This window comes from Bos indicus x Bos taurus, chromosome 19 (genome assembly GCF_003369695.1).
Source record: "Bos indicus x Bos taurus breed Angus x Brahman F1 hybrid chromosome 19, Bos_hybrid_MaternalHap_v2.0, whole genome shotgun sequence".
NCBI classification, from domain to species: Eukaryota; Metazoa; Chordata; class Mammalia; order Artiodactyla; family Bovidae; genus Bos; species Bos indicus x Bos taurus.
Window position 1 is genome coordinate 22564272 of NC_040094.1, and position 15329 is coordinate 22579600.

General features: G+C 39.2%; 1 protein-coding gene across 1 annotated transcript in view; it reads left to right on the plus strand.

The window, feature by feature from the left end:
* CPD (carboxypeptidase D) overlaps nt 1–14679 on the plus strand; it is a 72089-nt gene extending 57410 nt beyond the window's left edge. The window contains exons 14-21 of the mRNA XM_027519292.1: nt 900–1035; nt 1949–2080; nt 4981–5076; nt 5183–5247; nt 6482–6613; nt 8008–8193; nt 8845–8944; nt 10534–14679. Of these exons, the coding sequence (XP_027375093.1) occupies nt 900–1035; nt 1949–2080; nt 4981–5076; nt 5183–5247; nt 6482–6613; nt 8008–8193; nt 8845–8944; nt 10534–10760 (1074 nt within the window). The 3' untranslated portion in view covers nt 10761–14679. The remainder of the gene's footprint in view (nt 1–899; nt 1036–1948; nt 2081–4980; nt 5077–5182; nt 5248–6481; nt 6614–8007; nt 8194–8844; nt 8945–10533) is intronic.
* Nucleotides 14680–15329: the final 650 nt, after the last annotated feature.

Sequence of the window (15329 nt, forward strand, 5' to 3'; positions counted from 1 at the left end):
AGGATTGCAAATATATTTCAAGCTATTGACTGTTTTACCAGAACAAATAAACCAGGGATCACTTATTCTGATTCACTATTAGAAATATTTAGGATAAATTAAATGAGAAGTTCATGCCATAAATATAGGTATTAATACCTATGGATATGGATCATCTGAAGGAGAAATTATTTGGATTGACAAATATCCTACCCCATATTTCTTTGATATGCTGATTTCAACTCTTCTGTCTCATTGTTTCCAGATATACATTGATATTTGTCAACTAGAACATTATATGTTCTAGTTTTTAATCTGGAAATACCATATTGCCATTATTATTGACCTAAGCCAGCAAGTGGTCAGCAAACCTTTTCTGTAAAGGGTCATATAATATACATTTGGGGCTCTGTGGGTCAGATGTTCTGTGTTGCAGCTACTCAACTCTGCCATTGCAGAACAAAAAGTCACATGAATGGCAAGACTGTGTGCCAGTAAAACTTTATTTACAATAACAAGCATCAGGCTGGGTTTAGCCTATGTGTGTGGGTGCAGTCATGTCTGACTCTTTTGCAACGTTATGGACTGTAGACTGCCAGGCCTCTCTATCCATGGGATTTTCCAGGCAAGAATACTGAAGTGGGTTGCCGTTTCCTCCTCCAGGGGATTTTAGTCTATAGGCAGTGGTTTTTAAACCTTGATGTAAGTTATTGGGAGGTCTCTAGGAACATTAGTTGTATAGTTTTTGATTCTTTTTAAAATTTACTTGGAGCAAGAAAGAATTTTATTTATTTTTCAATTCTGCCTTTTAAATCTGTGTTTAAAACAAATAATGAAAACTTTCTGTTTGAGGCATGGCAAGGTTATCTTTTGATTTCACATAGAGCTAATAAACCCATTTATTTCTGTTTCTGTTTTAGTTGGTTGACAGGACTAGAATTGTGATTGTCCCTTCTCTAAATCCAGATGGGCGAGAGAAAGCACAAGAGAAAGACTGTACTTCCAAGACAGGACAGACAAATGCTCGTGGCAAAGACCTGGATACAGACTTCACAAGTAAGACTTATTTTTAGGCCATTAAAGTACTTTGCAGATAATTTTATTTCTCTTTGCTAGGAGATTGGTTGATCCTGTTATTTAAATGAGTAAGGGGTGCTTTCTTGTCTAGGATGTACAGTATAAATGAATAGAGACATCTTGAAAACTTTGCAGGTTTTCCTTGTTTTTCATTTGCAAAGGTAATTCAAGTTTTTTCTTCGAAATCCAATATTGGGGAGAAGTTTCCATCACTAGTCATACAGAGATGGATATTCTCTCTCTCTGTTCTCTTATATATGTGTACACACACACACACACACACACACACACACACGATGTATGTGTATGTTGATTTGAAGGGGCCTGTTTCATATTTACTTACATATAAGGATCATCAGCTATACATATTCTGCAACTTTTTCTACTGGATACATCACTGATATCTGTCTATTTTAATACTTACAAATTTCTAACATTCTTATTAATGGCATTTTAGTATGCTATTAATGTATGGTAGTACCTTAATTTATTCAACAGTTTCCCTGCTGATGGACATTTAATTTCGTTCTAATTTTTTGTTCTTGCAAACAATACTGCAGAAAATTTCTGAAAAATCCTATTTTCTTTCAAAAACAGGTTTTCATTTTCTAAGAGAGGATATATCTATCTCTTTTTGTTTCCAGTAAGAATTTTCTTAAACTTGCTAAGAGTCATTGACCTTTCAACATTATCTAAAATATGTAAAACTCAAAATAACCTGCCTCCTAAGATATATCTTTGTTTCTTGAGATAGTGGCTTATGGTGTAATAAAGTATTTACAGATTTGTAAGTTAACCTTTTGACTATGTTCAAGTAGGGAATATTTTCTTAGCTGCTCATACTAAAAGTTTTAAAACTCGGTATTTTATGTTTGACTTTTCTGTTTTTTAGGTAATGCCTCCCAACCTGAGACTAAAGCCATCATTGAAAACTTGATTCAGAAACAGGACTTCAGTCTTTCTGTTGCTCTAGATGGTGGTTCAGTGCTAGTCACATACCCGTATGACAAGCCAGTGCAAACAGGTATGTAGAATTTTACTTTACATATATAGCATTTAAGCTTAGATAGGAAATTTCAAATTTCAATTAGGTAATGTCCCTTCTGAAACTTTTTAAAATGGTGAGCCTTTGAGCACACTGCATGAATAACCAGCCTAAGAAGACTGTACACCTGTCAACAGTTCAAACAGTTCCTTGTGGGAGGGAGCCTAGCTTTATTTAGTGTAGCCATCTTGTCACACCTGTTCAGTTCACTCCATAAGCATTTATGGAACAGTTATTATATCTGTAGATACTGGAAATACAAAAGTGAATAAGACACAGTGCTCGCCCCAAGAAATTCATATCATCTGACTGGTTCCAAATAGGAAAAGGAGTATGTCAAGGCTGTATATTGTCACCCTGCTTATTTAACTTATATGCAGAGTACATCATGAGAAACGCTGGGCTGGAAGAAGCACAAGCTGGAATCAAGATTGCTGGGAGAAATATCAATAACCTCAGATATGCAGATGACACCACCCTTATGGCAGAAAGTGAAGAGGAACTAAAAAGCCTCTTGATGAAAGTGAAAGAGGAGAGTGAAAAAGTTGGCTTAAAGCTAAACATTCAGAAAAGTAAGATCATGGCATCTGGTCCCATCACTTCATGGGAAATAGATGGGGAAACAGTGGAAACAGTGTCAGACTTTATTTTTGGGGACTCCAAAATCACTGCAGATGGTGATTGCAGCCATGAAATTAAAAGATGCTTACTCCTTGAAAGGAAAGTTATGACCAACCTAGATAGCATATTCAAAAGCAGAGCCATTACTTTGTTAACAAAGGTCCGTCTAGTCAAGGCTGTGGTTTTTCTAGTGGTCATGTATGGATGTGAGATTTGGACTGTGAAGAAAGCTGAGCACCGAAGAATTGATGCTTTTGAACTGTGGTGTTGGAGAAGACTCTTGAGAGTCCCTTGGACTGTAAGGAGATCCAACCAGTCCATTCTAAAGGAGATCAGTCCTGGGTGTTTTTTGGAAGGACTGATGCTAAAGCTGAAACTCCAGTACTTTGGCCACATCATGCGAAGAGTTGACTCATTGGAAAAGACTCTGATGCTGGGAGGGATTGGGGGCAGGAGGAGAAGGGGATGACAGAGGATGAGATGGCTGGATGCCATCACCGACTCGATGGACATGAGTTTGGGTGAACTCCAGGAGTTGGTGCTGCAATTCATTGGGTTGCAAAGAGTCGGACACGACTGAGCGACTGAACTGAACTGAACTGAACCAAACATTGAAAGTGAAAGTGAAAATTGCTCAGTTGTGTCCGACTCTTTGCAACCCCATGGACTATATATAGTCCATGGAATTCTCCAGGCAAGAATACTGGAGCAGTTGTCCTGCAACACAGATAGATTCTTTACCAGCAGAGCCACAAGGGAAACCCATGAATACTGGAGTGGGTAGTCTTTCCCTTATCCAGTGGATCTCCCTGACCCAGTAATCGAACCAGGGTCCTCCTGCATTGCAAGCGGATTCTTTACTAACTGAGCTACTAGGGAAGCAATGGTACTGAATTCCCCTCTCCTGCTTTAAACTGTGCCTGACTGATTGCACCTTGTGGGGAGTTAAACAGTTGCCTGTTGAATCTGCCTAAGGCCATTGTATGTGGAGATAATTTGTGTCGTTTTCAATACATTTTCAGGCTTACAAGGAATGTTGTAATTAGGCCACAGTTGCCTCCAAATGTAGTAAAACATACCGAAATAGGTTTGTGTTTTTCTGCAGTGACTTGTTAAATTCACAGTGCCTTTTAATATAAGAAAGTTGCTTCTCTCCTTGGTCAGATTATTCTGGGGTGAACAGACTAGAGTAGTTCAGTCGCTCATTTGTGTCCAAGTTTTTGCAACCCCATGGACTGCAGCACACCAGGCTTCCCTGTCCATCACCAACTCCCAGATTTTGCTCAAACTCATGACTATTGACTCGGTGATGCCATCCAACCATCTCATCCTCTGTCATCCCCTTCTCCTCCCACCTTCAGTCTTTCCCAGCATCAGGGTCTTTTCCAATGAGTCAGTTCTTCACATCATGTGGCCAAAGAATTGGAGTTTCATCTTCAACATCAGTCCTTCCAATGAATATTCAGGACTGATTTCCTTTAGGATTGACTGGTTGGATCTCCTTGCAATCCAAGGGACTCTCAAGAGTCTTCTTCAACACCACAGTTCAAAAGCATCAATTCTTCAGTGCTTAGTTTTTTTTTATAGTCCAACTGTCACATCCGTACATGACTACTGGAAAAATCATATCTTTGACTAGATGTACCTTTGTTGGCAAAGTAATATCTCTGCTTTTTAATATGCTATCTAGGTTGGCCATAACTTTTCTTCCAAGGAGCAAGCTTCATGGCTGCAGTAACCATCTGCAGTGACTTTGGAGCCCAAGAAAATAAAGTCTGTCACTGTTTCCATTGTTTCCCTACCTATTTGCCATGAATTGATGGGACCAGATAACATGATCTTAGTTTTTTGAATGTTGAGTTTTAGGCCAGCTTTTTCACTCTCCTCTTTTACTTTCATCAAGAGGCTCTTTAGTTCCTCTTCACTTTCTGCCATAAGGGTGGTGTCATCTGCATATCTGAGGTTATTGATATTTCTCCCGGCAATCTTGATTCCAGCTTGTGCTTCATCCAGCCCAGCATGTCTCATGATGTACTCTGCATATAAGTTAAATAAGACAACATATAGCCTTGATGTACTCCTTTCCCTATTTGGGGTGAACAGAACTGTGGACTTAATTATAATAACTCCTTAATCAACTTCCTCGAGGCACAAGATTTACTCGAAGGAAAGGAATGTGATTTCTGTGTCCATGAAGTTGAACTTGGAGAAAAATCCTTTCGATTTCTCTGCTAACTTCTGAATTTTTCTTTTTGTAGTGGAAAACAAAGAGACTCTAAAGCATCTGGCATCTCTTTATGCAAATAACCATCCATCGATGCATATGGGTCAGCCCAGTTGCCCCAATAAGTCAGGTAGGTACTTTCCCTATGCTTTGTTACTGTTGTTGCTGTTTGGAGAGAGGAGGAGGACTTGCCTTATATGATCTTATTGACACTACATCTCTCAATGCTTTTATAGATGAGAATATTCCAGGAGGAGTAATGCGTGGAGCAGAATGGCACAGTCACCTGGGCAGCATGAAGGTATGTTTTATAGAATACAGTGAGAATGGGACTGTAAATACATACTGGACATGGAGTGAAAGAATAGGTGGCTTTTCTGATACAGTGAAGTGAATGAACTCTGCTCAGTACTCTCTAATAACCTAAATGGGTAAAGAATTTGTCAAATAAAAGATACATGTATATATAGAACTGAATCACTCTGCTGTATACATGAAACTAACACAATGTTGTTAATCAGCTATACTCCAATATAAAATAAAGATTTTTTTAAAGAGAAGCAGCCTAAGTTAGTTAGAAGATGAGGTGTAATGGAGAGCAACAGAGGATAAGAACGGAAAGAGAGTTTGAGGCTTTGAATGCTTTGTTTTAGTAAGGAATGGGAAGCCATTGAGCTTTTGAACAGGGATATGGTGACACGATCTGAGCTGTGCTATGGAAAAATCCATCTCTTAACAGTGGGTTAAGATGGTTTGGAGGAAGGAGAGACTGTGGTGCAGGGAGACTGGTTTAGAATAGCCTAGACAAGAACAACTGAAGGCCGAGATTAGAAAAGTGGCAATGGGAGTGGAATCAAGGGATGAAGTTTCAGAGATACTATAGAGGTGGAATTCACCAGAGTTGGCAAATTCTAGGTGATAGCAAGAAATGAAAGACAAAAGATTTCATATCCGTGTGATAAAATGAGTTATTGTCATTAACTGAATTGAATTAGGAAGAAGAATTTTGGTAGTTGGGGGAAGGTGGAAAGTTAGGTTTTGGAACTTGTCCACACAAGTAGTTCCTACCTAAATATTTGCCATATTGCTGTATGGTAGGCTTGAGCCTCCAGGTTGTGGGTGTCAGAGAGCAAGTACTTGTGCTTCTGCCTCTAAGAACTTTGAAAACAGCAGTAACAGCAATGAAGTTCCAGGATTTAAAGGGAAGCTGACACTCTGCATGTACTTTTCATTTATTCAACAAACCAAAACAACAACCCCTCTACCAACCAGGCACTGTAGGAAGCACTGGAGATGTAAAAATGAATTAGACATAACCCCTGGTCTTAAGAATTCTCTTAGGAGTAGATGTGTTTGTGACTGATCATAATACCAAGGGGTTTATTTATATTTGCTGTGAAATGCTTTACAGATTCTTTGTTTACATCAGCCAAGTTGTCTTTTTATTCCGTTCATCGCATTTGAGCATTACAAAGCCCCATTCTTACTTGTGCTTACTCATCTTCCTACATTTGTTTGTGAATTTTATATTCCAGGATTATAGTGTCACCTATGGCCACTGTCCGGAGATCACAGTGTATACAAGTTGCTGCTACTTTCCTAGTGCAGCACAGCTCCCTTCGTTGTGGGCAGAAAATAAGAAATCTCTTCTCAGCATGTTGGTGGAGGTGAGTAATCCTCTTTTAGAAGCAAACTGCCAGGAGTATGTTCAATGGAAACTTTTATCAAAACATTTTCTTCATCTCTTACCAAAATTTTTGTGTTATTGATTTTATTTTTTAATAATTTAATTTATTTTTATTTATCTATTTCTGGCTGTGCTGGGTCTTCATTGATGTGCAGGCTTTTCTCTAGTTGGGGCAAACAGAGACTCGTTTTCATTGCAGTGCTCGGGCTTCTCTCTGTGGGGGCTTCTCTTGTTGTGGAGCAGGGCTCTAGGGCATGTGGGCTCAGTGGTTGCGGCTCCCAGGCTCTAGAGCACAGGCTCTCAGTAGTTGTGGCATGGGGGCATAGTTGCTCTGCAGCATGTGGGATCTTCCCAGAGCAGGGCTCAAACCCATGTCTCTGACATTGACAGGTGGATTCTTTACCACTGAGCCACCAGGGAAGCTTCAATATTATTTAAGTGACGTAGAAAGGAGAGTTTTATTCCTTTTATATTGCCTAAATAGGTGCCATGAGTTCACATATCTGCTGTATGATGAGGTTAATTTAACCCTGTGAGATGTCGCAGGTTCTTCCATTGGAATATCACAGTGTTACTCCTGAGGTGGGAAGGAAAGCATTCAAGGCATAGGAGATTTGGGTTCTAACATTTTAGGCTTGACTATATCAGAGTCCTCTTTTCACTTATTTCCATCTCTGTGCCTCTGCAGCAGTGAATGAGTAGCAAACAAGGTCAGAGTTGGTGGGGAGGGAGGAATAAGCCAGCCTTCTGGAGGGTTTTTTTGGGGGGTTTATGTCATGTCTCAAGCTATTGCCCCTCAGATATCTGGCATCATGAAAATGTCGACTAAAAAATTATTCACAGCCTAAAAGTTGCAAGTTATGTTTCATTTGGTGAGAGCTTTTAGGACTTAAAGCCCAGGAGGCAGCATCTCCAGTAACCCTGAAAGAACTGCTCCAAGGAAGTTGGGGAGCAGCCAGGATATATAGGAGTTTTGCAACAAAGGGCAGGTAGTCTTAACACCAAAAGATTGTTGTTAATTAAAGAAAACCAGATATCTCAAGTTAAGGAAGTTAGCCATTTTCTGTACATGGGAAGATGCAAGAGTGCGAGCCCACTGAGATCATTCCTTTGATATGCACATCAGCTGTCTGGGGCCAGTATACTGAGTTTTCACATTCTGAGTTTTCTCAGGGCTCACCATGGGGAGTGGCTGCAGTCTGATGGCTGCTAGAAGGCAAGTATTCTTCTGCTTCCTAAGTCCCCTCAGGGCTTACCAGCTCACCATCTGCTGTGGCTATGGTCGCTGATGACTGTGGCATTCTTTGCTGATATGGCAGGCAATATTTCCATTTATCAAAAACACAAATTTATATTTTAAACATTTTTTTTCAGGTTCATAAGGGAGTTCATGGATTTGTTAAAGATAAGACTGGAAAACCAATCTCTAAAGCAGTCATTGTGCTCAATGAAGGAATAAAGGTACACACAAAAGACGGAGGTTATTTCCATGTACTGTTGGCCCCAGGTGTCCATAACATCAACGCCATTGCTGATGGGTATCAGCAACAACATTCACAGGTAAGAAACTCAACTTGAGTGGTATAACGTAAATTCTTGTTATTCATAATACTTCTAGAAACAGGAATATATATATGTTAGATACATATGTTAGTTGCCTAGTCGTGTCCAGCTCTTTGCGACCCTGTGGACTAGAGCCCACCAGACTCCTCTGTCCGTGGAATTCTCCAGGCAAAAATACTGAAGTGGGTTGCCATTTCCTTCTGCAGGGGGTCTTCCCAACCCAGGGATCAAACCCAGGTCTCAAACCCAGGTCTCCCACATTGCAGGCAGATTGTTTACTAGCTGAGCCACCAGGGAAGCCTAAGAACACTGGAATGGGAAGCCTATCCCTTCTCCAGGGGATCTTTCTGACCCAGAAGTCGAACCAGGGTCTTCTGCATTGCAGGCAGATTCTTTACCAGCTGAGCTACCAGGGATTAAACTTCTGTTTAACATTAAACTCTTGTTAGGAAGCTTGTGGACCATCTCCTGATTATGATAGTTATCTTTCTATCCTTTAGCAACAAAAGGAAATTTTTGTAGCATTTTGTATACTTTAGATGACAACCAGCCATCTCCTTGGTTTGCTGTAAAGGCCCTAGGAACATAGAGTGGATATAATATACCTTAAGTAAACTTTTTTCTCATTCTTGCACTTTATCTTCCCAGGTCTTCGTGCGTCATGACGCTGCAAGTTCTGTGGTAATAGTCTTTGACACAGATAACCGGATCTTTGGTTTGCCAAGGGAGCTTGTGGTAACTGTATCAGGTAAATTTTCGGTAGTCGAACTTAAAAACTCACCCTGACATTTCAGGTTGAGAATGGATCAGCTCCACAATCATTTGAACCTTCTCCTCTACTGTCTCCTACCTAAACATGATTTTCCTAGAATACTTTCCTGGAATATTTTCCCATATGTTCTCACAGCTTGCCCCTTCCCCATTTTCTGGTCTGTACTCAAATGTCATCTCTACAGAGAGGCCTTCCTCCCTGATTACCCTAGCTAAAATAATACTCCTATCACTGTCTCTGCCTCACATGTTTGGGTTAAAATACTTCTCACTAGCTGCCATTACATTACATGTTTAGTCATTTATTTGTCTGTATCTGATCTCCCCCACTAAAACATGAGCTCTGGCAGGAAAGGGCTTTTCTCTGCCTCCCCAGTGCCTAGAACCATGGGTGGCATGTAGTGGGTCTTAAGGAAGAGCCACTTCACTGTTGGTTGAATGAATGACTTGCAAAGATCATTAAGTCCTTTGGACTTTGACTTATATTAGTTCTTTTTTTCCCATGATCCTGGAAGGAGGGAATATTTGTTTCCTCCAGGATTAATGTGCCATTGCTTGAATTACTGAAAGTTTAAGAAGGAAAAACTGTGGTAAAACAATAAATACTCTGCTGTATTGTATCTTTGGACACAAAGAACCTTGGTTTATTTCTAAGGAGAGCTTGAACCTGTTAGAAAATGACCAAGTTTTATTACAGGGTGTGTTGGGGAGAGATCCTTGGTTGAGAGAGAGTGATATTTTGGAAACATGAACCAGATAAAGCATGAATCATGAAGTGCTTAGAAAGACAGAAGCTGGGATCCAGTTTAAATCTGACTATGCCACCTATTTGCTATTGTGCCCTTAATTTTTATTATGATTTTATTAGTTGTATTTTATGGTCCTTAGACTCTTATTCTGATCAGATCAGATCAGATCAGATCAGTCGCTCAGTTGTGTCTGACTCTTTGCGACCCCATGAATCGCAGCACGCCAGGCCTCCCTGTCTATCACCAACTCCTGGAGTTCACTGAGACTCATGTCCATCGAGTCAGCGATGCCATCCAGCCATCTCATTCTCTGTCATCCCCTTCTCCTCCTGCCCCCAATCCCTCCCAGCATCAGAGTCTTATGTAAAAATATTTTACATAAATGAGGGATTTGGAATGAGATGAAAATTTACCGGAAAGGAAAAGTAGAAGTCATTGATTGATTTAAAAAAGCAGGTTGCACAGCATTGGCCATAGTTCTGCATTGTGGTAAAAGAAAAAAATATATTTGTATACATATACACATGCATGAAGGAAAATCCAGAAAAAATATGCACTAGGGTTGTTAAAAATGATCTCAGGATAATGGAAATGTGAGGAAGTAGAGTTTGGGGTTTGGGTTTTTAGTATTTTGCTTATCTATAGTTTTCCAATTTTGTGCATAATACATGTTACTACTTCTATAATAATAAAAGGTTGTTTTTAAGTGCATGAAATAAATAAATGAAGGGAATATGCTAAAAAGTGCCATTGTAAGCAGCTGCTTATTTGCATCCTTCAGCTGGAGCTCCAGTCACATGATGGTTCTGTTTGACAGGTGCCACCATGTCGGCATTGATCCTAACAGCTTGCATTATCTGGTGCATCTGCTCAATCAAGTCTAACAGACACAAGGATGGCTTTCATCGGCTCAGGCAGCATCACGATGAGTATGAAGATGAAATTCGCATGATGTCAACTGGCTCCAAGAAGTCTCTCTTAAGCCACGAATTCCAGGACGAAACAGACACTGAGGAGGAAACATTATATTCCAGCAAACATTGAAACACACGCCTTGCATCTCTCCCAGCATAAGTACCAAGCAAAGTTACAGTTCTTTTTGGGAGACACTGCATCAAGGAGAGAGACTGTCTTGTTTCTTCAAAGAGCTTTGGGAAGTTAACTTGCTAAATTTGTATTCTCTGTGAATTTGGCTGCAGTTTTGAACTTCCCCTCCTTAAAGTACTCTTACCTTTAAAAAAAAAATCTGCTTTCTATTTATGCAGCAGAGATGGGACAGCCACTTCGTATTTCTTTTATAATTTAAGATGAGCTATTTGGAGCTTATGTTGCAACTGCACAAAGCCAACTAGTGGATGTTGTCTTTTGCACATCAGGTGGTTTACTAGTGGCTTTAGCTTTTTCTCTTTATTTTAAATGGCCAAAAGAATCCAGAAACATTAAGGCAGGGACAGCAGTCAGAATCTGACATAAAGCTTTAAAAACTCACTTTTTTTTTTTAACCTATTGAGAAGTACTTCTCTCTAGTTATTGAATAGCTGGAGTTTCTCTTATTATTCAGGTTTAATGGAGGCTGAATTGATTTTGAAACTTATATAGAGCATTAGGAAATGAATAAATGTGCTTCTGTATTGGGCTTTCTACCTGTTCCAAGGCTAGATCAGAACTGGTGGGCTGTGCTCTAAGCACAGAGGATTTCTCTACCTCTCTTTAAGGTTTAGCAAAGTTCTAAACATCCCCATTTTAAGGGATAACTCATTGACTCTGTTGTAAAAAGATCTCAGTGTCCACTTGAGTAGAGCCAAGAAGGAGATCTAGCAAAAGCTAAAACTCGTGTTGCCTATCTTTTAACGCGGTAAAACCCACAGGTGCTGTTGCTTTTGTCTGTGAAGCACTAGTTTATTCGAGGAATGCCTAATTCTCTAATACTTCCTAAATTCGAACCTTTTTTCTATGTTGTACACTTAGGGTTTTCAGATGACCTGGCAATCGACAAGATCTGAATTCTACTGAAAATACCCGGAAGTATGGAAGAAACCTCCTTGCACATTCTTAACCTACATTTGAACACAAAATATCTACACTTCATGTGCAGCCCAGGCCGGCACCCTCTCATAGCATCCTGTTACTGAAATAGCTTGGCCAGCCTTATTCATAAAGGCCTCTGCAAGTGATTGGGTTCTTTGTCCTAATGTTTCATTTGGCAGTCTCTTCTTGATCAACCAATTCTGTTGAAAGTTCAGTTGAAAGCACTTAAATATGGCTCCCTCTATTAAAAAACAAACAAACATAAACACCATAGTGAGAAAGTATCATCTTCAGTGCCACTGAAGTTATTGCAAACGCCTAAAAGATTTGTATTTTACTGTGTCTGTGATATTATGCTACTCAATGGAAATGATGCTTTTGTGAGTATGAGTCTTACCAATGATCTAACAGTTTAATACCTTGGAATGTTTTAACGGCCAAGTTGCTGCTGAACTTGTACTAAATCAGGGGATCAAAAAACTTGCTCTCATCTTTTCAAGTTGAATTCTGTATCATTCATGTATCAGTCATCCCAAAGCTTTCACATGGAATGGTTTACCACCCACCTAGGTCATTCAACCCAGTTTCCTGAGAAATGTACCCAAAGTATAGCTTTACACAGAGAGATCTGGTTTAGCAGGAATAATGGTCATGACATTTATTGCTGAGTATCTGTAGTCTAATTTGGGTGGGTCAGAGTTAAGCCCTTCCGGTATTAACTCTGTTATCAACACAACTCTCAGTTTTGAGCCCTTGCCACCCTACATGCACAGAACAGAGGTTACGAGGTTCTGGAACTTAATGAAATATACATGATGTAGTTTCTTCTGATAATACTTTACATTTTCCTTAGGGGGATGATGTGGTGGCATTGCTCTTTTCAGCTTTATTTTTAAGAGTGCAAAGTCAGAAAACCCACGAAGGGCCTGTGAGTGGCTGGCTCCACTTGGAACAACTGCAGGTAGAAGGGAAACAAAGTTGACGAGACAACCTTCAACTTTATTAACGTTGGTCTTCACGAGAGGATGCCTTTTAAATTCATTTCTCTCTTGAATGAAACAGATCTTTCACTGTACATCACAGTGACTGGAGTCCATGCCTTTTCAGCATGTGTAAAATATTTTTAGAGATGAACATACAAATAGTTCTTTTAATAATGTTTCCTGAAAGGAAAGCCAAATTCTGCTATAAATCTTGAACCTCTAATGAATTTCTAAATGATGCATTGCTCTGGAATGCATAACAAAGGCCGTCTCAGCCTGTGTTACCTGTTAACATGAATGTACAGGATCATGACTACTAAGACTGTGTTCTCTGCCCTGCTTGGTCTTTTATTTGTGGATCTAATGTAATTAATATTAGACCACATTAACTGCTTAAGGCATTGAAGCCATACGGCATGGGGAATGCATTTCTTCAGTATTTCTCCTAGAGACTTTTCATTTCCCTGGAGTCATGGAGGCAAGTAAGTATCACAGTATTAAGAAATTTGCCCAAAACCTGAGTTGTGCCTTTTTTTACTCACAAGGCAGTTTTTTATTTTTTGTCCTGGTGATCAGTGTGTAAGCCTTCTTCCCTCGCAACTCCTTAATAAAAGCAAAGTGATTGAGTAGGTCATATTCAAAGTGTCTGCCTGTGTAAATGCACTTGTACTGATTATACAGTTCAATAAGAAGAACTCAAGTTAATTTCAGAAGGAAAGGCCCTTTGGTTTTGATGTATTTTGCTGAACATTTGAGTAGTGGTTGGGACCCCATCCAGTTGAGGAATGCTTACAATTCTCTTTGGAGGGAATGTGCTTTGGGACTTTGTCATCCTCCAGAAAGGAAACAGAATGTATATTTGGCCCAGTGTGATTGACTGGTTAACCTTTGGTAACTTTCACTGAATGAGATTTGCTGAATTAATGAGTATTGAACGTAAAACTATGAGTTGGCAAATAAATAAAAGGTAGTGCTGATAACTGAGCTTATTGTGTTTCTGAGCTAACACCAGGTTACTCAGTATAACCATGACCTGTTCTTCTATTTCCATTTATTCTCAACAGTAAATCATTTTATTTTCCTGTGGCCAGAAATGCACTTGTGCCAGGTTTTGTCCTTGCTGTATTAAAAGCTTTTTGGCTGCAAATGCCATCATAGTGCCCTACGTTATGGTTCTCCAGCAGAATCGTTTTTAAGAGTAGCAACTTTAATGTTACTACCAAAATTCCACTACGGTCAACGTTCAGTGATTTTCTAGCTAGCAAATTTTTGATAAGTATTTGGATTTCTGATTTGCTGTAATTAAAGCAGATTTGGGGGGTGTGATTAGAGCCCTTGATTAATGTCAGCTAAACTTGAATTTCCAGTTCAGGAAGAAATATTTCCCAATACCCAATTCTCCTGTTTTTAGCAATAATTCATGAATATTTCACTTGACTTTCAGAATATTATCCTAGTTGATTTTGATTTGGCAGAATCTATTGTGAAATTTGAAAACAGGCTACCATTTTGAGGCAGTTGGATATAAATTCTATAAATGTGTATGACTCTGGCTTTTATGAATGGCATACCATGAGTATGCAAGCTACATTCTCTGCCGGCCATGCTGCAGATTTTCTGGAGGTATGACATAGTGGTATTTTTCTACTCTCAGATTAAAAATCAACTTTTCACCTCTCCACTTTTTCAGAGTGACATTCCCCAGCTCCAGAACAATCTATAGCTATTTACATGAGGTGCCCAGGACTCCTTCATCTCAAGTGCTTCAGTCTTTGGTTTATTATCATGCACTGTGCCTTCAAAACGAAATTTTTAAAAGGGACTTTGAAGCTGAATAGTAGTTTAAAAAAAGTCAATCTGTGTAATTTATGTGAAATCTAACTGTAATGAGGTCCTTTCTGTTTTTTATATGTAAACAGATCTACTAATCCTGTATAAAGGTTATTTTATGATGTCTGTCTTTCTTTGTGTTTTGTCTCATAATCTTTTTTCAAAAGCAGTAGACCAGAAAAGGTTATTGTCTCAGTTCAAAAGTTATGGATTTAGTGTTTCTACCTTTTGAGGGGAAAACTAGTACCAAAGAATACAGGTTGTTAGCTGCAGAGTGTTTCTGTCTTCACGAATTGGCTTAACATAAAACTATGTTTCTGGAATAATTACATAATAGCCACAGGTCAGCTAGATTGATGTGTGAGTCTAGTCATTCCACAAGGAACATAATAAAACTGGCCATGGAAAGGTTTATGTATCCATCTCAAGCTTGCTTGTTCTAAATTTGGTTCTTTTCATAGATAAGCAGAGTTAGAGTAATATGTTCTGGCACTTTTAGACACAGTGGTAATGAACTTAAAAGCCCCTTTTCACTTAGCAATGATTTGTTGATACTGTTGCTCTAACAGGAATTGAGAAAACAAAGTTATATTTAAAAAAAAAAAAAAAAAGGGGCTCTGCAGGAATTCACACTCCAGGCCAGAGAATAGAAATGGAAATAAGCTGTACTTCTCTTGTGACTGGTTCCTCTAAAAAAAAAAAAAGAGTCTGCTATGGAAGCGGTACAACACAGAGTTGAGCACAGACTTCAGAGCTGAATCAGTCTCCCATT